General features: G+C 43.2%; 1 protein-coding gene and 1 long non-coding RNA gene across 4 annotated transcripts in view; one reads left to right on the top strand and one right to left on the bottom strand.

Moving 5' to 3' along the window:
- Window positions 1–21,467, top strand: part of LOC129333675 (uncharacterized) — a 47,657-nt gene that overhangs the window by 12,156 nt on the left and 14,034 nt on the right. For 2 of the 3 annotated variants that reach the window (XR_008597436.1, XR_008597438.1), the window contains exons 2-4: window positions 14,358–14,425; window positions 15,572–15,655; window positions 17,004–17,113. This is a non-coding gene — a long non-coding RNA (uncharacterized LOC129333675). Of the gene's footprint in view, window positions 1–11,591; window positions 11,672–14,357; window positions 14,426–15,571; window positions 15,656–17,003; window positions 17,114–21,467 lie in introns of those variants that run through there. The other variant, XR_008597437.1, reaches the window with a different exon arrangement.
- On the bottom strand, window positions 41–21,369 carry BAALC (BAALC binder of MAP3K1 and KLF4). Its single transcript, XM_054985497.1, has 3 exons — window positions 21,057–21,369; window positions 4,996–5,168; window positions 41–405 (listed from the first exon to the last, which is right to left on the bottom strand). Exons 1-3 carry the CDS (start codon window positions 21,223–21,225, stop codon window positions 295–297), a joined length of 453 nt encoding a protein of 150 aa, XP_054841472.1. The 5' UTR covers window positions 21,226–21,369; the 3' UTR covers window positions 41–294.

Below are 21,467 nucleotides of genomic sequence, written 5' to 3'. Positions count from 1 at the left end.
ATTATATTACATTATTTAAATGACAGTAAAAAACAAAGAAACAAACATTTCAAGCTATGCGCTACTCATTAGCACAGTCTCATCCAAATGGCAATATAGAAATAAAAGTATGCTTTGTCCAAGCATCCAATATTAGCAGATGTTTAGCGCTAAAAGATGGACAGCATTTTCCAAAGGCACTCAGCAGCAGGTGGCCAGTGAATTCAGAATAAAACATCTTGAAATCTTCACATTAAGTAATCAGTTAAAGTGCAGCAAAATATTGCAAAATTCATTCATCCTTCCTTGGCTCTCTTAATTGACAGCGTTCTTTGTCACTCTTCTGTTGCTATTCATTTGTCTGTTATTTTTGGCAGCATTAATTGTGGTTTCATTTGTAGCTTTTTTCTTGCTGTCCCATTTGGGCTGTTTAAAAAATAATTCACAATAAAATAATTAGTTTAATGCAATGTTTTTAAAACATGTTTTGTAAAACTCAGTTTCCAAAACAAAGGTATAAAAATAGAGTAACACTAAAAAATGAAGCAATATCTCAATGTTCAAACAAAAAATATTACAAACCCTCCCCCCCTGCCCCCCAGGCCTTAACAAACAGATGGATGTTGTAGTGATCTCCATGCTGTACTGTACTGTAATGTCACAGCTCAGTAGCAGAGTATCTGTTTTGCATGCAGAAGGTACCATGTTCTAGTATCAGTAGCAGCTTTACTATACAGTCAACAGCCCTTTCAGTAGTACAGTCAGAGTTTTTTTTTTCTGGGAAAAGAGGTGGCGGAACTCTCAAGAGGGAAATGAGGAAGAAATACACGGGTTTCTTTGAAATAATGTTATTTTCAAGCACTATTGCCAAGTATTTTCAAGAGGTGCTGGAACTCCATTCCACCACGTTCCCCCTGAAAAAAAGCCATGAGTACAGTTAAAAGGGTGAAAAAGTAGGCAATGTAAGACTCCTGCCTGAGACACAGGAGAACTACTACTAGTTAGAGTAGATAATACTGTTATGATTTTAAGTGCAAACTGTTTAGGAAGCTTTGACACAGTAGGCCTGAGAGCTTTTAGGGTTTCGTGTTAATTTGCACACAAGCACGTTCTACCTAACTTACAGTTTTCAGCCATGAGAACAGCTCGTGAATCAATGGCTTTATGCCCAGATTAAATCTTAGAGCAAATGAAACAGAGTTTGCAACAATTTTTCTTGGGGAAACTCAGTGGTGCCTTATCTTTAAAGAAAACAATTAGATCATTTCAGAAAGTAATGTGAGGCTCACACATGTGTCTATATAAGGTGGCCATACCCCAAAACTCCCAAATCTTTTATGCTTTCTGTATAATTGTGGTTCTTGTTTATTTAACTTGTTCAAGAATAACTGATCTTAAAAGACAACACTGAGCAATCACTGGATGGATACAAGGATTTCACCAAGACCTGGAATAAATTAATTCAATTTCAGGATTGGTACCTGTACTGAACTATCATTCTTCACACAGCCTTGAGGTTTAGTGGTTAATACATTGCTTTAAAACAGTTAGAGATACTTGGTTTCCCTCTAAGTTTTAAGTAATGCCCTATCACAGATGAGAGTAAGTCCCTGATAATACTGATTTGGCTGAATCGAGAGTATAACACACAGCTCCATGTGCTTTAAAAAAAAAAACCCTCAGAAGAACCCTAGAACAATGCTACAGAGCTCAGTCACATGCAAACTCTTACTCCATCAAAACTTGCATGGAAATAGGGGGAAATCTACCCTCCGAGAATACAAAAGGATAATTGAAGGGACCTAATTAAGAGGACCTAATCCAAGCTAAGTAATTCTGATGACTGCAACCTTCTAGCAAGGCGTAAAGAATCTAAACACATCTTTCACAGCCTGACAACATCTGAATATTAAGGGCCAATTGAAGAAACTCTCCTTTTTAAGTCCCACCCCCCACATAACAGCAGAGTTGTATACTCTGTGTGGGATGGTCATCATCTAGACTGCTACCTCCCCTCCCTCACACACACACACAACTTTCCCTCATGAGGTAAAGACAAAAATCCATGACCACCCACAAATAGGAGTATATCTACACATGGGAACTGGTCTATTAATCTCAAACCTAAAAAACAAAAAGAACTACTCTTGAGCAGCTTAAGAGAAGTATATGGTCCAAATAACATGTTTTATTTAGCATGCGGTTATATTATTAATGTCATTTATAGTCCCCCTATCTCACTGAGACTCAAGGCGGATTACACATTATGAGATTAGTAGTGTCAATTTCAAGTACATTTCCATAAACAATGCCACAGGATAAATAAACACAATTTGCAAAGGCATAACATTAGTAAGAACCCATGCAGAGCACATATTTATGACAACAGGTAGTAGGTAAGGCAACATAGTGGTGAAATCTATGGTCCTTAACACATTATCTTGGGGCATCTATACATGAGACACAAAGCATAAGTAAATTCTGCTTTCCCCCTGTGCTTCTATACCTCATGCATGAACTGGTGCGAGGGGGGGCAAGGGAGACACTCTTATCACAATAAGATACAAATTTTCCTTATGCAAGGGATAAGATACATTTTGCTGCTACATGTTTTTCCGTTTTTTTCATGAGACCAAGAAATGTAGAGTACAAATCATTCCCACACTTCCTTCTGTTACACCTTCTGCATCCCTGCCTAGCATCCTTTCAACACTGGGGCCAATACTTCATAGTTAGGTGAAATTATATTTGTTTGGACAACATCAATTTCCCTTTTTGTCTGCACTTGCAATGAATTTATGCCACATGAAATGAAAGAACTGTACGAAAAAGGGTGATTACAATTGCAATTATATCAAGAGCCAGCCACACCTGTAAACAGCCTTTGTTGCAGCTATTCGCTAGAGCAACGGTGACAGGCACTAGCCCTTAGATTTGAAACAAATAGGGCAGAAGCTGAATGTTCTCCAAGTTTGCTTCCTACCTCACAAGCAAAATAACAAAAGCAACGAAACATGACGTGCTAATGAAATAAAGACTTATCAAGCACTTACAAACCACTTATACTGTTTCATTGCTTTTGTTACTGGCTTTCGTGACTCTCCGTATTTTCTTTTCCTACCTCACAAGCAGCAATTTCAGATGAACCAAATGCATTCAAACATTTGCCATCCAGCACTGCTTCATTCGATTTCTCCTGAAGTGAACCCAGCCACTGTTATTATGGTTTTGGAAATGACACGTGGCAAACGAATCCTTCTTATAATGAGGCCAATTCATCCTGTGTGGGTCACATGGGCACTCCTAGTCGCACACACTCTTTCACAGTGACCCCCCCCCTCCACCAAATTGCCGATGCTTGCAAAACAAGCTGCTTCCTTTTTGTCAGTCATACTATCAGCACTAAATGTATTGATGTTCAGTCAAAAAGGAGAAAATTGCTATTGTCATAAAAATAGATTTGGACATAAGATTACTTCCAAGTGCCTATCTGGCTCAAATAATTATATTGATTCTGTTACAGAGCTATTTGACTGGGTTTTTTTCTCTCTCTTAAGGGCTAATGAGCTATACATATATTTATTGCTGTCAAGTCTCCTGTAGCTGCTGACATCATGTTGATGTGGAAAGTAAATGATCACACCTGCTGCTGAAGGACCTAAGTAGAAAGGCATAGCGGGGTACAGGAGTCAAAGGATTTTACTGCTACTGTCACATCAACTCCGAGTTCAGATAAAACTTCCAGTTCAGCATGAGATTTTCACTATAATAACAGCAGTTCTCTGGTGGCTAATAGTGCAAGCTTAAATTACACCCTTCTAAGTCTAATGAAGTCAAAGGGTATAGAAGAGTGTAATCTCAGGACTGCACTGGAAGTGATCCATTGCTGTGCTATTCACAGCAGGCTGGGCACTTTCCCTCCCGCCAGTGCAGGAACAGATATCCTTCATTTTTTGACTGTTGCCCTGCTGCAAAGCCATCTCCATCCTGAGCATCTTCTTCCTCTGGCATGTAGACCATGGGCTATGGTGGTGAAAGTCACTGTGTGGGAACTGAACTTATGGAACTCCATATGGGAAAAGGGTGCCAAGGCACACACTGATCAGACCAAAGAATATTATCACCAATTTCTTACCTCTCCACTAATAACAGTAAGAATGAGGTAGTCTCTCTTTATTCAGAAGAATATAGCCTCACTGTATCGTCAACAGCGTATGCTGTTTCTTCTACTTATTATTTTTTCTTTGCATCTTAAAGAGGAGGCCATATCATGCCTAACAGAAATACAGGGACCCCCTAACAAGGATGATGTAGGTGTTGTTTTTGATGCTGCTAAAATATTTTAAGTGGTTTTGATCATGTAACTGGCTATTCCTTTACTGGTTTCTAAAAACTACACTATTTTGGTTCTGGAACAATCTGCTTCCCAGTACAATTACACCAGGTGCTCTTAGAAATTATTTATTTATAGCTTGCCTTTCTCACTGAGACTCAAGGCAGGTTACTGAATAAAAGGCATATATAGTTTTTATAACCGATAAATGACATGAATCTCAGAGCTTGATAAGTACTCAAAGTCACACTGCTGCCAATTTTGAATAAGGGATTCAAACATTCTTCGTCCCAAATACAAGCCTAGTATGGCTGAAGATGCAAGGGCACACCTTATTCCCTCACCTTATTCCCTCCTGTGGTCCCAGTGAACAGCCACAATATTTGGAAGAATGTACGAATGGCCCAAAACAATGGATCCTTCTTTATGGTCTTAATTAGAATATTTAGGTATACTATTGTACGAGATCATTTTTTTGTCATGAGCCTTTTGCTATGACAAATGTATTCATTGTAACTTCAAAGAAGATATACCAATTCCTTGTAAAAGGAATAGAGTTTAATAGCACTGTGGCTGACTTGGAAATACTGTCTGTTTTCAAACAGCTAAATAAGTCTTGGCCCAGCTTCAACAGAATACCCAGCGTGCTCCCAGTGGCACAGAGAATATAAATCCACACCTACCTCTGCTGTTCTAAAACCATTTTGCTGCTTCGGAGCTGAAATTCCAGTGGTGTGACTTATGGGTTTTGTACACTGCGTACCACAGTGAGTTCTCTTCTCAACAGTAGCTATACCGCTCACAGCTGAAGACTTCGTTACACAGGTCTGAGTAAGTTTGCTATCCTCCAAAATTCCTAAAACACAAAATTGAGTGTTGAAAATAAAAACAATTCACATTTATTTTGAACTGGGCATCACAGTTTGATTTAACAGAAAGGGTTTTATAATGATTATATGTACTAACTGTACCACAGGATTTCCCACAAGAGTTTATCATTTTACGTCCACAGAAATGCTGTATATGTAAAACATTCTGATGCAACAAGGAACACAAGCCAACAGAGGCTCGTATTTACCAGCTTCTCCGTGGAAGTACATTCCTGCTTCAATACAGAGAGATTCATGGATACAGATGTTAGAAACTTCAAGCTTGTAATCTTGAATGATTATTCAAAGGGCATGAGGAAAACATGAAAGTAAAAACCCACCCTGATAATTATTCCTGCTCTTATTATTTTTTTAAAATATAATAGGTTAGATCCCAATTATAGCAATGGAAAGCACTTCCAGCAGCCCAACCAAATTTGCCTGCCTCCTAATCAACTGCAGTTCTGTGATTTTCCCATCATTTTTAATCAGCTGAAGAAGCAGCAGGTAGCTTCAAACTAAGCAAACAACTGGAAGGGTGGCAGAAGAAACTGCCCAACTCTTTCCTTCTCTGTCATTCATCTACTGGAAGTTGCCCTCCACCCATTTGCTTTTCTCCCCCAGAGATGAAAGACACAGATTAGTATTATGAAATGCTTTAATATATTTCTGTTTTGCCATAAACCTCCAACTCTCAAGGAAATAATATTTTTATGTGGACACGTCAAAAACAGGCCATTTGAAAATTTCCAGAGAAGTCTGTGGTGATTTGGTGGAGTAGAAAAAGGGCCCAGTTTCTGGATCCTTAATGTGCAAATACTCCTAATAACTGACAGAACTCATAATGTTGCTCCATGCAGTCCATATTTTACAGCCAAGTATTTGTGACAACTTTCCTGGTACAGCAAGAATACTGTATGTTTACAGCACTGTTTACTTACTACTGTGACAAATAATACTTACACACACATCCTTATTATTAGTGTTCTGCAACTATCCTTACAATAATACGATTTAAAAGGCTGCATCTAAGTTTTTCTTTTTAAATGTCTTTCATTTGAGTATCTGGGAGACCCAGGCTTGAATCCCCACTCTACCACGAAGCTTGCTGGAAAACCTTGGTCCAGGCACACATTCTCAGCCTAAGCTACCTCACAGGGTTGGTGTTGTGAGAATAAAATGGAGGGGACAATCTTGTATGTTGCCATAGGCCCTTGAAGAAAAAAGAAGGATAAAGTGGGCTCAATAAATCTGGCATGGTTTACTTTTAACAGAAAGAAACACCTGAATTGGCTTTTGAATTCCAGATGTTCTAAATGAACTATAAAGAATGAGTTTGTAAACACTGCTAATGAAAGGGAAATAGCATAAAGGTTCTACCAGCCATTTTAGCAGAGAAAGCCTCCGGGAAGGGGTTTCTGAGGTATATTGACAAAAATGAAAAAGATATTTGAAATGCATATCAAAATGCTACAGTCCTCTCAAGATGGTACGAAGTACATCTAGACCTGGCCTGGATTGGCCCAATGCCCTGGCAGGCCATCACTATCTCCCCCTTCTCCTTGGCAGTGGCTCCCCCCTTCCTGAGTGATAGTCCAGGTTCCTCCTCCCAAAGAGGATGGTCCAAGTGCAGGCACAGCAGATCCTGCTTCATTGTAAGAGGGCGGCATCTGGCAAGCAGGCAGTGGGAGCTACTGGGCATGCGCCATTCACAAAGAGAAGACAGCGCCTACTAAAGGGGGTGCAGAGACCTCCTTGCTTCATCCCCCCACCTCTGCACTCCTCTGTCATAAGTAGGCTGTCGGGATTACAGAACCAGCTCACGAGAGACACGTCAAATGATAAAGTCCAAGAGTAACAGGGATTTCTGCTGTTTAACTTCTAATCCACACTGACTTTTTCTATAATCTGGTATGGGTATTTGCTTGACATGTGGGTATAAGAGGGCAAGGTTTGTGGCTTGATTTCTCTTCATCCATACATGAAATCTTGTACCTCATTAGCACTGGACAAACTTTTACATAACAGGTATGAATGGAAGTTCAGTGTGTTGTAAGTTACAGCACTGGACTAGGTAGCCAGACCCTGGCTCAATTCCTCACTCAGTCCTGAAGCTCACAACTCAGAAGGTTGTGAGGATTTGGAAGGGGTGTGACCATGTATGCCATCCTAACATTCTTTGTGGGATAAAAATCTCAATCCATTTCCTCAATGTCCTTATAAATCACTGTCCCACTCCTCCATTCTCAGAACATTTTTTTACCCGTATTAATACTGTTTAACCCATATACTCATAAATAGATTGGAAAATAATTGGGTGCAGGGGTCATTTTGTAGAAAAAGAGCTGGAGGAACTCATTAGCTTAACTCATTAGCATATGCCACACCCCTTGACATCACCAGAAGTGTGTCATTAGCATAACTGGTTTGCATATGCTACACCCCTGACATCACCTATCCTGGTTGTTTTGGACCCAATCCTGGACATTCAGGGCTGAAATTGGGCCCAAACCGGCAAAAAGGGGCTGAAAATGGCGGAAAAGGGGCCCAAAATGGTCAGGATCGGGCCACTGCTGAGTGGGAGAGTGATCCACCACCCGTCAGAGGCCCGATCCGGGCTGTTTCGGCCCCAATCCAGGCCAAAACGGGCCCAAAATGGCTGAGTCAAGTGGGCGGGGCCACCTGTCATGTGACCTCTTTGGGGAACTGCCGGAACTCCGTTCCGGTGCGTTCCCCCTCAAAATGAGCCCTGATTGGGTGACTTTTCTCCACTCCCCAAAGAACACATTTGCAGCTATATGAACATCTCTAAGGATTAATATCTGCAAACAGTTTTGTTCTAAACTTTTCTATTCAGGACACAGATCCTCAGGGCTTTTTCAATGGTAGTACTACAGTACAAATAGCTCCCCCAGAGTTGATGGCCTTTTTATACAAGTTTGGACAAATAATTTTTTTAAAAAACTTAAAAGCATGTATTTCCAGCTACTAGAATAAATGTCTAAGATCTTTGTTTGTTGGCAACAGATCAAAGAATAATACAATACAATATATGTAGAAACACAGGTTAAAAAACCCCAGATGCTGTAAGCGAAGCCCAAGCATATGAAAAAACGTATGCAGAAAATTTAATACCCTGCAGCATAAAACCCCTCTAAATAAGAAGTTTTACATACCCAAGAGAAAATATGGCTGCAGAAAATGGTGACACCGAAATGCATTACAACAGCACAATAATGGGATAATACCCTGTTTTCATGAGGTTTTATCTCGGACAAAAGGTGCAGACTCAGTAGTCCTGCGTCATAGATGTAGCCAGCATCATCCGTAGCACTCAACAAGACAGAACTGTTCTAATCTCAGCCCAACAGGCAGCCTTATGACAAATTAGTAAACAGTCTGCAGAGGCTGCTGTGAAGAGTCTCTTTTTATTCCCCAATTTTACTATATCCAGGAAATGTATGTTTAAGAAACAGTAAAAATAAAAATAATTTTGAATACCTTTGCTCTTCATTTAAAAGCTGCAGAAAGCAGGAGTTAAAAACAAAACAGGTTAGAAAACCCCAACTTGTCATTATTAGGTGTGTACCCAACTGCAGGAAGCTCAATGTTCTTTCTATACCCATTGCTGCTTCTTGCCTAAAGAATCTCCACCAGCTTGGAATTTTCTTCCCTCACCTTGCAATTTTGTTTGTGCACCACGAGGCTAGCAGGGGAAAGGAACAGCTGATGCTGGGCCTCTTTTCCCATTATGGCCCAGAGCTACATTTTAAGGCAGACTTTACTACACGTATCTTTAACATGTCCATATTCAAATTCAATTAGAATAAAAGGCCTGTGAATATCCCCGTTGGCCTTGCCCACCACACTGCCTACATGGTTCGTGGTTCCGCAGAAGCTGGAAGTGGCCTTCTGCCCATAGCCGGGTCTGTCCTCAGGTTGGGGTCCGAGGTCCTGGCTGGTGCTGAGGGTGCCATGGCTGCGTGCCTTTGTCCCCATGGCAGCCTGGTGTCTCTGGGCAACTGGTGCAGCCCTGACCTGACATGGCCCACTGCCAGGATTGCTGCCGTGGCGGCCATAACTTCTGTGCCTCCCCACTGGCTTCCTTGGGCCCCCATCTCTTCAACCTAGCAACCGCGGGTTCTGCACTCCCCTGCCTGGCCTCCCTGGCCTCTTCAGGCTGGCTCTGGCAACTCTGGCCTCTCCTTCTCAGTGGCCATGCCAGCGGGGCCTCTGGTGAGTCCCAGAGGCCTGGGAGGTCGGCTCTAGACAAAGCCCTACATAGATTTTTTCTAGAAGAGGGTATAGAACCTTCTAGTATGTTCCAAACATTTCAGCCTTTATTTTGCAAGAGATTGAAGGCCCTATTGAAGGGTCCCTGAGACCTCTCATTTATTAATCTAGCTGTGCTGCCAAGGCAGAGACCAATACCCCATTGGTCTTTGTGGGAAGATTTCCATATGCATGGCAGATTTTCCATTCTGAATATGCCAATGAACATACAACAAAGTTTCTCTCAAACTTGATTTTTAACTCAAGTTCTCAGCCTAAATTTATACTTCCTAGAATCCTGTCCCCCAGTTCATCGGAAATAAGTTATTTCAGAGCTAAATGGGCAGAAATCGTTGTTTGTGAAAATCTATAGCTTTCAGTAGTAATCCCACCTTGGCTCTAGAAGAGGAACAAAGCAGATTTCTTCTTATAGGAAATACACAGTATATGCAACAGCTCTCTGTTCAAACCATCACTGAGCTAGGAACACAAGTCATGTTACCCAAATGGAGGGAGTCTCCTTTTGAGTTGGGGGGGAGTTAGCATCCAAGGAGACACAATGAGGGGGGTACTAACTGCATGATCTCTACCAAGGATCATTCCCTTAGAGAACTCTCAAGTAACAGGCAGGTGTTCAACAGGAAATGTTTATTAACAGAGCAAAAAAAGCAAACAGAGAGAACACACACACACATAGTATACATATAGAGCTAGCTAGAAAACAGGGAGGAAATGGAAAGAGTAATTGGGATGGGGTGATATTTACTAGTCCTGAAGGGAGAGAAGGTCCCAGCATCTCATCAAAGAGAAGGGAGAGCTCAGACATAATCTGAGGGTGTGGGGATGGGTCCAGAGCACAAACAAAGAGCACATGGCTGGGCAACCCAATTATAGAACAACATGTGTCCTGGGCAAAACTGTCATTTTGCCCAAAAGAACAATAACTTAATGGCTGTCTCTAGAGGTGGATAATACTTTGGGAGAGGCTAGATATGATTATGCAGAAGGAACTCTAGGTGAGAAAAGTGCTTGATGACCTGTGATCGATTGCTAGACAAGAAGGGCTTATCAGGTCCCTGATCAGCCCAGATTGGCCACTTTACCATTTGAACTTTAACTGTCTCATCTTCTGTAAACCATTTCAACAAAATCTTATACACTTTAGATATCAATTCCCCCCCCTTGCAGTAGACATTGTTCCAATTCTGAATTTTCCACTCTAAACCCTACTTTCCTCCGATCAGTGTCATACAAATCTTTTATCTGCATATATTGAAACCACCCATATCGAAATGGCAATTCATCATTATTTTTAATATTGTATACATTCTGATCCACTCTAAGAATGTTCTGATATGTCATCCACTCCGCTCCTTCATAGTCAGTTTTTGGATTCACAACCTCTGCAGGTACAATCCACATTGGTGTTCTTTCATTCAAATATCGCTTGTATTTAGTCCATACTGCAAATAGACTCCGTCTCACAAAGTGATGCAAAAACATCGCATCAGCCTTATTCTTCCCATACCGTAAATATGCATGCCACCTGATCAGCCCAGATTGGGAAGGTGGGCGAGGGAAGATCAGAAGGGTGTGGATGAGATGAACTCAGGAACTCTTGGAGGGCCTCTTTGTTTCACTTAAGTGCTTCTTCATGGCATACAATCTGACACACCTTTTTCCAGCTGGAGATGGCATCTACTCTGTCTAGCCAGGCAGTGTTTTGTGCTTACAGCACAGGAGGAGAAGGGCTTTATGATTTCCCATATTCATAAACTGCCCTTTCAATGTAATGAAGGGGTCTGACTGCTAACAGTAAAGGCTCCTGGATAAGACCACTGGTGCGTCTAGTCCAGCACACTGTTTCATATAGCAGCCCACCAGTTTCCCTGGACTGGGCATAGAAGAAGAGGCCACCCCCTGATGCTGCCCCCCCCAGTTGCCTTCCAGCACTGGATTTCCAAGGTTTGCTGCCTCTGTATATACAGGGTGATGGTGCACAAATCCATTATGAATAGCATTGCTGTTGAAGTGGTATATGAACCTATTAACGAAATTTCTCTTTCTTCTACCTTTACTATAATGTAGGAATCATTTTGGACATGTTTCCATCTACTGCAGAATTTTATTGGGCCAGTATCAAGCCTTACAATTAGTGCTGTTACCACAGATGTTAAATCTAATGCATTCATTCTGAGGCCAACCATTACGGTAATAGGTATCTATCTACATTCCTCTCACATGCTTTTATCAGGCTAAATCGTTTATTTTTTAAAAAACTTCCATTGTGTCTCTATGCAATAAAAAATAAGAAACACAAGATAGAAAAGATAGCAAGCAATTAATAATAGATGCTAGTTCCAGCACTATATATACACAACCAAAAGCAACAATAACAGAACACCACTGATGGTGCTTTGTGTGTCTTTCTCATGTATGTTTCCAGAGAAATCAAAGGCATTATTACTTTTTGTCAGGTGACTGACTGAAAGCAGCTGCCAAGATGGAGAAGAAATCATATTGACTGGAAGATATATACAGCCAACTTCTTTATGCTTCTCTCTCTGAAACAAGGAAACTGATTATTTTTCTGCCCAAAGCAAAGCACTTCTTCACTTCAGGTTGCCAACTGGGGAATGATAAAGAATATTACTTGATATTGGATACTATACTGTCTGTCACAATGATAGCTACCTCACATCAGACCCAATATTGTATCTAATATTCTCATCTTCTATTTTGTAATCATATTACATCATGCCCAAAACCTAATTAAGTTTTGCAGGCTAAACTAATATTTCACATTAAAAAAATCAAATAAAAACCATCAGAGTAAATCATCTCTGTCAACAATCATAATGCTAACACCCAGAAGGATTTTTTTTAAATAGTACAGGCATAGCCTGACCTCCATCAGTCAGAATATTAAACTAAAATACTAATCCAGTTTGGTGTAGTGGTTAGAGTTCCAAACAAGATTCTAGGAGACCCAGGTTCAAATCCCTACTCTGCCATGGAAGCTAGCTAGGGGACCTTGGGCCAGTCACACACACTCAGCTTAAACCACCTCACAGGGTTGTTGTGAGAATAAAATGAAAGAAAGGAAAATGATGGAAACCACTTTGGATCCCCAAAGGCAGGCTACAAATCAAATAAAAAAACCCAATTGCTTTAAGTGGATTCTACAATATTGTCCATATTTTGTGTGCTATCCAAATAATGTTTGTATACCAATATGACTGTTGTCTGCATACAGCCCCCAAAGCTGTAAGACTACACAGAAGAACTGAGAATGCATTTACAAAGGATCACAAAAAAATTTCCCCCCCATTAAGTTCCCACAAGTAATATTGATGTAGCAACTCTGCCACCATTTTGCTGCTCAGCACAAGAGACTGAAGACTTTACACAAGCAAGTGGCACAAAAGCTCTTAGAACACCATTCACACATGTGGCATGCCATTCACATGCATGTAGTTCTCATCAGCAACATACTGAAATAATAATAATAATAATAATAATAGCGCTTATATACCACTCTTCTAGACATATTAGTCTAGAAGAGTGGTATATAAGCCTCACCCAGAGCGGTGAACAAGTTAGTGTTATTATTATCCCCACAATACAGCTGGGGAGCTGGGGCTGAGAGAAGTGGCTTACCTAAGGCCACCTACTGAGCTCATGGCAGTAATGGGATTCGAACTGGTAGAGTACTGATTCACAGCCAAACTACTTAACCGCTGTGCTAAATAGCAAAATGTATTGCATGGGCCAGCCCACATGATGAACTATGACACAAGAAGACTTGCTATACCCAGTAGTAGAGATGGGCATGAACCAGAAAAAACCCGAACCCTGCAGTTCGTGGTTCGTCACTTTCACGAACCTGCCCCGATCCACAAATCGGTTCGTTTTGGTTCATGAAAATGTCACTTCCGAGCCATCAAATCACCACTTCCAGGTCAGCAGAAGATCACTTCCAGGTCAGCAGAAGGTCTGGAGGAAGTCTATCCCCTGTTGCCTAGGAAACTGATTGATCAGCGCCAGGCTGTCTGCAGTGATTAACTGAAACACGAACCAAATGAACCAGCCTAACGTTCATGGCGGTTCATCAGAAATGGGATCTGACGAACCACTGGTTCATGAACCATGAACCGGCTTGGTTCGTCACGAATTTTGGTTCATGCCCATCTCTACCCAGTAGTCATCTTTGAGCTGTAATTTCAGCTTTCTAAAGCAGCCACTTCACAAATCCAAACTCACATTTTTTAAAAAAAATTCTAAATAAATGATTACTGTTTCATGAAAAATCCCTCATCTTCTAACTCTCATATCCTGGAAATTATTTGAATAGAAATAATGTTGCTTCATCGTACAGACTTCTTCATCAACTGATAAGACTACTTTTGTTACACCCTCTGCAATCAGTTTAATACAAAAATAAGGTTGTTTTTGTCACTCCATCATATTTTATATCCTATGGTATTAAAATATTAACAGTAGTTTTTTGTATCATATAGCTGGCTTACTCAGTATAAAGACATAGCTATAGCTTATCTTATAAGCATGAAGTGTCGAAAGCAAAAGAAAAATTGGCAGTCTTTAGGGGTTTTTTTTAATCAAATGAACATCAGACTTATTAAAGCTTTGCTGCCGACTTCAAAACTTCATATAATGCTCAGGCAAAGGAAAAGGTGACTGATCTGTGTTCTCCCTTTTTCGCAAGTGATGCAAGCTCAGAGCAGTCTTTGCCTTTAGAGAACAGAGCATTCAGTCTTTGTAATAATTTATGTATTTCCAAAATGTTTAGTTTGAAGACTGCAAAAGGAAGCATACAATGTTACATCACTATACTGTTTAAAATCTAAACTCTCCAACTTAGTCCAAACCTCCGTCTTTTACAGTTTTGCTTCCACATACATCAGAGAAGAATTTGGCAAGAAAACTTCAGCTCCTTACTGCCTTTGGACAGGTATGACAATGCTCATAGGATTATACTGTAAGTAATCATGTATAAAGTATAAAGTACCAGGCCACTTAGATCAAATCATTACCTTGCATAATAGAACACCATGTTTATGGCAATACTATTCTTAAATGATACTGACACTTTAGCCTAATTATGTTCATCCTAATTATTAAATTAATCCTTTCCAAGAAACCAGAATCACTCTCAAAGCAATCATGTGACACCACCACAAACCCACAAAAACACTTTTGCTTGGTGGAAATCACAGATCAGGAAACTGGGACAAAATGCGAGTATAAACATCCAGAATCATCAGGATATGTTAGAATACCATCCGGGAAACAAAAAAGGACTCCCTTCTGATTGTTACTACTTTATGAAGCAGCATAGCGCACCCACAAACTCTTCTCATGACTCTTGCTCCAAGGTCCACAAGAGATGCAAGACTAGGTTTTTTCCAGATATGCCATAAAAGGGGGTCGTTTTAAATTTGCACGCAAGTTATAGTTACGTCCAATAATTTAAAAAACTTTTGTGTATATCATTTTGGGGGGGGGGTTTGTCATCTTTCATTCAGGGTCATTCTCCTTTTGAGACAATACAGTATTTAGAGGTTACACTATGGACTTATATTCCAACGTATCCCACTCCACCACAGATCATCACCTTTATCATCCACCTTTATCATCTCCACCTTTATCATCACTGAAGGTGAGGCAGCCACTAGGTTCTAGCCTGAACTCATAACTGCTTGAAATGTTTTAGAAATTGGACACACAGACAAACTGTAGAATCCACGCCATGCCCATTCAGTGTGTCTGCTGCCTATCTTCAATGCAGGGAAGGGATGAGAAAACCCATCTTACAGGCCTGTTTGTGGTACTAAAAGCCGAACGATGATGCTATGCAGATGAGCCTTACACATATGACCCTAGAGGATTGAGTCAAATATATTAAGAGCACTTCAAACATATGACAAATAATTCATGATGGAAGATTGTTAACTTTGGACAGTGTTCAAATACCCACACTGACCTCTCTGGCCAGTCATGCCAAGCAACAGAAACTTACATGTCAGTACCATCAGTGGGCTGTATTCTCCCCCCACAAATCTATCTGAGTGCTATATAACCTGACGACTTTTTCCAGACCCAGACATGGAGCTCATAAAAGACGACCCCCAACAGGAAAGAGAATCTTCAGTATCATCCTTCAGCAGATTCTGGGAGTGAGGTAAAATGCTAGAACATAGAATCTAAACTCACTTGGCAGTTAATCCTGTTTATCTGAAGGTCTAGAATGTCTGTATGCGGTGATAGGGGGGTGGATATGAGGAAGGCATCCGAGACAGGGCTGGGGATACCAGTCCTCTGGGGATGGGGGAGGTATGGCGGTGGGGCCTGGTTTAAAAGGAGAAGGTCACGGAGATGTGGAAAGGCTCGGTGCCCTTCTAACCTACGCCCCATCCCGAGGCACGCCGGTGTTGGAGCCAGGAAAAATCCTCCTTCGACACTGATGTTGTGCAATGCCAGGTCCATAAATAATAAGACCAGTATGCTGCGTGATATATTTACGGCAGCTAATATGGACCTGGTATGCATGACCGAGACTTGGGTGAGGGAAGGCGAAACGGTTGCTCTCGGTGAGCTGACCCCCCCAGGTTATGCGGTCCTTCATCAGTCACGAACTGAGGGTCGGGGGGGAGGGGTGGCAATCCTTGTCCGGGAGGGATTCTCCCTCAAGCCGCTTCCCACCCTAAAGATCTCTGGCATTGATTGTGTGGGCCTGGTGTGGAATGCCGAGGAGAGTTTAGCTGTCTGCTTGGTGTACCGACTGCCTAGCGCACCAGCAGACACCTTACCACGCCTGTTGGAGGTGGTCGCTGGATGGGCCTTGGAATATCCCAGGCTGATGGTGCTGGGGGATTTCAACACCCAAGTAGATGATGCCACCTCTGCACAGGCTACGGACCTGGTGTCAGCCATGGCAACACTAGGACTCTCCCAGTTTGTATCAGCACCCACACATGAAGCAGGCCACACGCTAGACTTGATCTTCGGGATGGGATTGGATGTGGTTCTGGACAGAGTAGAGTTAGTGCCATGGTCAGACCACACAGTTATGAGGGCCCGGCTGGGTGTGCCATCCCCTCCCCCTGCAAGGGCGGTAAGCAAATTTATGCTCACCTGTGGAGACTTATGGACCCAATTGGGTTCCAGAATGCTCTGCGGGAACCAATGCTCTACAGTGGTTCATTAGATGAGCTAGTGGAGAGCTGGCAAGTCCGGCTCTCTGAGGCCATCGATGAAATCGCCCCCCGTCGTCCTCTTCGCTGCCAGAGTTGCTGAGCTCCTTGGTATACAGAGGAGCTACGGTGACAGAAACGGGAACTAAGATGACTTGAGCGCGTGTGGCGGCGATCTTGTGAAGAGGAAGCAAGAACATCTTACAGGCTGTTTATGAGGTCCTATGAGATGGCGGTGAAAGCTGTGAAGAGAGTCTTATGCAGCTTCCATCGCATCAGCTAGCTCACACCCGGCTAAATTATTTAATGTGGTTTGTTCATTGGTCTCTCAATTAGGTGAAGACCACCAAAAGTTGAATTTGGAGATAAGCTGTGAGGCTTTTGCGAGCTTTTTTACTGATAAGATCCTGCTTCTCCGCTGCGACTTACCAGCCACAGTTGATACGGTAAGTGAACTAGAGGCCCCTTGGCCATCTGCAGGACCTATATTTGATCATTTCAGCCCTCTTTTCGGGGAAGAGGTGGACAGGATTCTGCAGGTGGTACGGCCTACCACGTGCCCCCTGGACCCGTGCCCGTCATGGCTGGTGAAAGCCAGTGCTGACGGGTTACAGGATTCCTTGGAGGTGATTATAAATCTGTCCTTGAGCTCTGGGGTTTTTCCCGGGGCGCTGAAGGAAGCTGTGGTACGGCCTCTTCTGAAAAAATCATCATTAGATCCTGCCGACCTGCTCAATTACTGACCGGTTTCTAACCTCCCATTTCTGGGGAAGGTGATTGAGCGGGTGGCAGAGAAACAACTGCAGAATTTTCTGAAGGAGACCTCGGCCCTAGATCCCTTCCAGTCTGGTTTCTGCCCAGGACATGGGGTCGAGACATTGCTGGTCGCCCTCACAAACGATCCCTGCAGACATCTGGATCGGGGCGAATCAGCACTGCTGATTTTATTGGATCTGTCAGCAGCGTTGGATACGGTCGATCACAAGCTTTTGACCCACCGCCTTGCTGACGTGGGGATTCAGGGGACAGCACTGCAGTGGCTGGTCTCCTTTCTCCATGATTGGGGACAGAGGGTGGCACTGGGAGAGAGAATGTCATCTCTTAGGCCACTGGTATGTAGTATGCCGCAGGGAGCGATACTCTCCCCATTATTATTTAATGTTTATATGCGCCCTCTCGCCCGGCTGGTGCAGAGTTTCGGGCTGGGGTGTCACCAATATGCAGATGACACTCAGCTTTATCTGTTGTTGGACGGATGGCCTGGATTGACCCCTGATGTCCTGGAGCGTGTTTTTGAGGCTATGGCTGGTTGGTTGAGACAGTCGGCTGAAACTGAATCCCACGAAGACGGAGATCCTGTACTTGAGCCGTGGGGAGATGGCTTCGGGACCCCAGCTTCCTACACTTGATGGGGCAGTACTTACACTGGCCCCGAGAGTTAGGAGCCTGGGGGTGATTCTGGATTCCTCCTTAAAGATGGAGGACCAGATTGCTGCAGTTGCCAGGTCTTCCTTTTATTATCTTCGGCAGACCAGGCAGCTTGCCCCTTATTTGTCCCCCCATGACCTGACTACAGTGGTCCAAGCAATGGTCACCTCTAGGCTGGACTACTGTAACACGCTCTACGCTGGGCTTCCCATGAGCCTGATCCAGCAGTTACAGCTGGTACAGAATGCAGCGGCACAGGTTATTACTGGAGCACCGGTGTGGGAGCATATTACACCGGTGCTTCGCCAGCTGCATTGGTTACCAGTGGAGTACCGAATCAGGTTCAAGGTTTTGGTGTTAACCTATAAAGCCCTAGGCGGACTGGGACCGACGTATCTGCAGGACCGTCTCTCACCATATGAGCCCCGGAGGACTCTTCAATCTGGCGGAAAGCATCTTTTAAGGGTCCCTGGCCCTAGGGAGGCCCGCCTGGCGTCGACCAGGGCCAGGGCCTTTTCGGTCCTGGCCCCCGTCTGGTGGAATGCTCTGTCTTACGAGACTAGGGCCCGGCAAGATATGCTTGCATTTCACCAGGCCTGCAAGACGGAGCTATTCTGCCAGGCATATGGTTGATGCCAGGCGGTGCCCTCCCCCGTGGAGGGATTAAACCACACCCCTATGTGAACATAGATGCTGCTGTCCGCGCTTAATTCTGTCCACACTTAATACGGCATACATTTGCTCTGGAAATTTCATCTGGTACAGCATTTCATTTGGTACAGCATAAATGTTCCTTTATGGATTTGGGTTGCTTTGTGTTTCAATGTATTTAGCTCTATTATGATACCAATGACAACAGCAGTATTCTTTATGGTTTCAATATTTCAAACTACAGATGTTCTCCTCCATGTACAATAAAGCCAAAAATATGGCTAAATTTTTGACCTTCCTTTGTAGTCTGAAAATTCAAGTTAAAAAGTTAATGATAAAGGCAGGATAAGAAGAGTTTTCTAAAATTATTTTGTAAGAGCACTTTACCATGGAAATTACACTTACAGTCTTAAAACTGGCAACATCTGGCACTACCAAGCAACTACGGAATCACCTGTGATAGCTGAGCAAAAGATCAAATATTAAAAAATGGTTATAAAATAATAAATTAGGTTTTTCAATGAATATTAGAATCCTTTATTTGAGCCTTCATTTTTTAAAAGATAACCTTATCATAAATCTACAGAAATATCCTTTTTGTATGTTAACCGCAAGAATAGAATTTCCGAAACACTGGAAAAGAAAAATCAAAACCAAAGAAAATAAAGTAGCTAAAACATCTTTGAAGTTGTTACATATGGTAGAAGTGAAAGCATATTAAAAAAACTAAGGCAAAAGTACAGAAAAGTTTCAGACTCATGGAGTACTCATCTAATATATAATGGTTATCTTTCTGTTAGATTGTTGAATGTTACAAAAAAGGTCATGTTTATAATTTAATTCTCATAGATCATTTCCACACCAGTGTTTTGGTTAGGCTTGGGTGCTAATGTGAAGTGGGGTCATTTCTCCCTTCATAAAACACCTTGATACATCCATGCTCCCTCTGGCTTTTCCTGGATTATGCTGCATATTTATGAAACCTGCTTTAACATGATGTTTTTCTAAACATCACAACAAAACCGGAGTGTATGCTGTATTAATAGAAAAGTGCAGATCTTTCTTGGACCCACCCACATCAGTGGTGTTTTTCCCGCTTCTTTTTCTCCCCTGTGCTGGGTGGGGTGGGGTGTCCACTTGAATGGTAATTAACATATTGCTGTAGCATCATAACAGTACACCTATATGTCTATTATTAATTACTGAGGGAAAAAATCCAGCAGCTGCAGCAGTAAGAAAACCTCAAGGAATCACTGCCACGCAGAACTAATTTTGAAGTATTTTATTTGATTTAAATATACATGGGCATATGAGCTGATACCAAGCTAAAAATAATAAACTAAGGAAAAAGTTAAAAATAGGCAGAAAGAAGTGGGGGAAAGGGTAGTGATAAGAAATTGCTTTAAAAAGCCAAAGATAACTACTTTATGTTCCTTTAAATTTCAGCTGTATGTACCTAATTGTCTCCCTCTGAAGTCAACAGGCCTTAGAAGTTTTTAACTTTGGTTAGATCTTGACTGCTGTTTACAAAGAAGTAACCATTCCTAAAATACTGCAGGCACAACCTACAAAGACTCTGCATTCATACATCCCTCCCAAACGTTCACTTGACAGAGGGCTACCGGCATAATGCAGATTATTGCTTCTTCATTGTGCTCACATAGCTCCTCATTCATCCCCACCTCCATCCTCACATATCCCTCCCCCTCCCCGCAGAGGCCAGATACTGACTAACATCCCCCGGGAAATCAGAATTGCCCAGAAGATAAATGCATTTTAACCAACAGAGCCACCACCTGATCTATAAACACAGATGAAGGCATAGGGGGTCCTTCTTCAGCAATGGGGCATAGTCGGTGCACAATTTTTTTAAAAAAAAAATCTCTAAAGTATTTCCAGCAGAACGGATGTGTACGCTTACGCTTCTCCAACTTGCTACCCGACTGGAACATGGTTTCTACGCAGTTGGGGAAAGGTTTTGGTTTGGGGAACAGGGTGAAAGAGAAAGTAAGGCGATGATACCCTCCCCGCACCGAGTCTTGTAGCCCCTCGAAGGCATGGCAGGCGTTTCCGTGGACTCCAACACGCTTCTTCAGAAGGGGCTCCCTCCAGCTCAGCCCCGCAAGACACCCGCCCTCCCCGCCACAGTACCAGAGGCTTCTTCTACCCCAGCCTGACCCCGCTCCGCACTCCCTCCTTCCCCGCCAAGAGCGCCAACCGCAGCGGCCGCTGACTGAACCTGGCCCGCCGCCGCCGCCGCCGCCGCCTCTCCCTTCCTTTTTCCCGCCACAGCCGCAGCGCTCTCCTTACCCGTTTCTCTCAGGCCGGCCTCGGCGCTGCCGCTCTCCAGGCCGCCGGCGGGAAGCGGCTGCTGGGGCTCGGCGTCGGTGTTGGTCAGCCAAGTGGACTCGGTCTCCCGCGTCCAGCTCTCGTAGTAGCGCGGCTCGATGGCATCCGCGCGGCTCCCGCCGCAGCCCATCCTCCGGGCTGCCCTCCCCCTCAGCGCCAGCACCGCGGGAGGCGGCAGGGCAAGAGCGGCATCGCTCCCTGCCCGCTGCCTCAACCAGCAACCGGCGAGGCGCGGGTCGGACGGCCCCCCTCGCTGCCTTTCCCGCCTCCTCCAAGGGACGGTCTTCCCTCCGCCGCTCTCCCGCAGCCCTTTTCACCCCCTTCTCTCCGCCCTCCCTCACGTTCCCACTCCCACCGAGCTCCTCCTCCTCC

Source organism: Eublepharis macularius, chromosome 7 (assembly GCF_028583425.1).
Source record: "Eublepharis macularius isolate TG4126 chromosome 7, MPM_Emac_v1.0, whole genome shotgun sequence".
NCBI classification, from domain to species: domain Eukaryota; kingdom Metazoa; phylum Chordata; class Lepidosauria; order Squamata; family Eublepharidae; genus Eublepharis; species Eublepharis macularius.
This window is presented reverse-complemented; position numbering and strand designations above follow the sequence as displayed.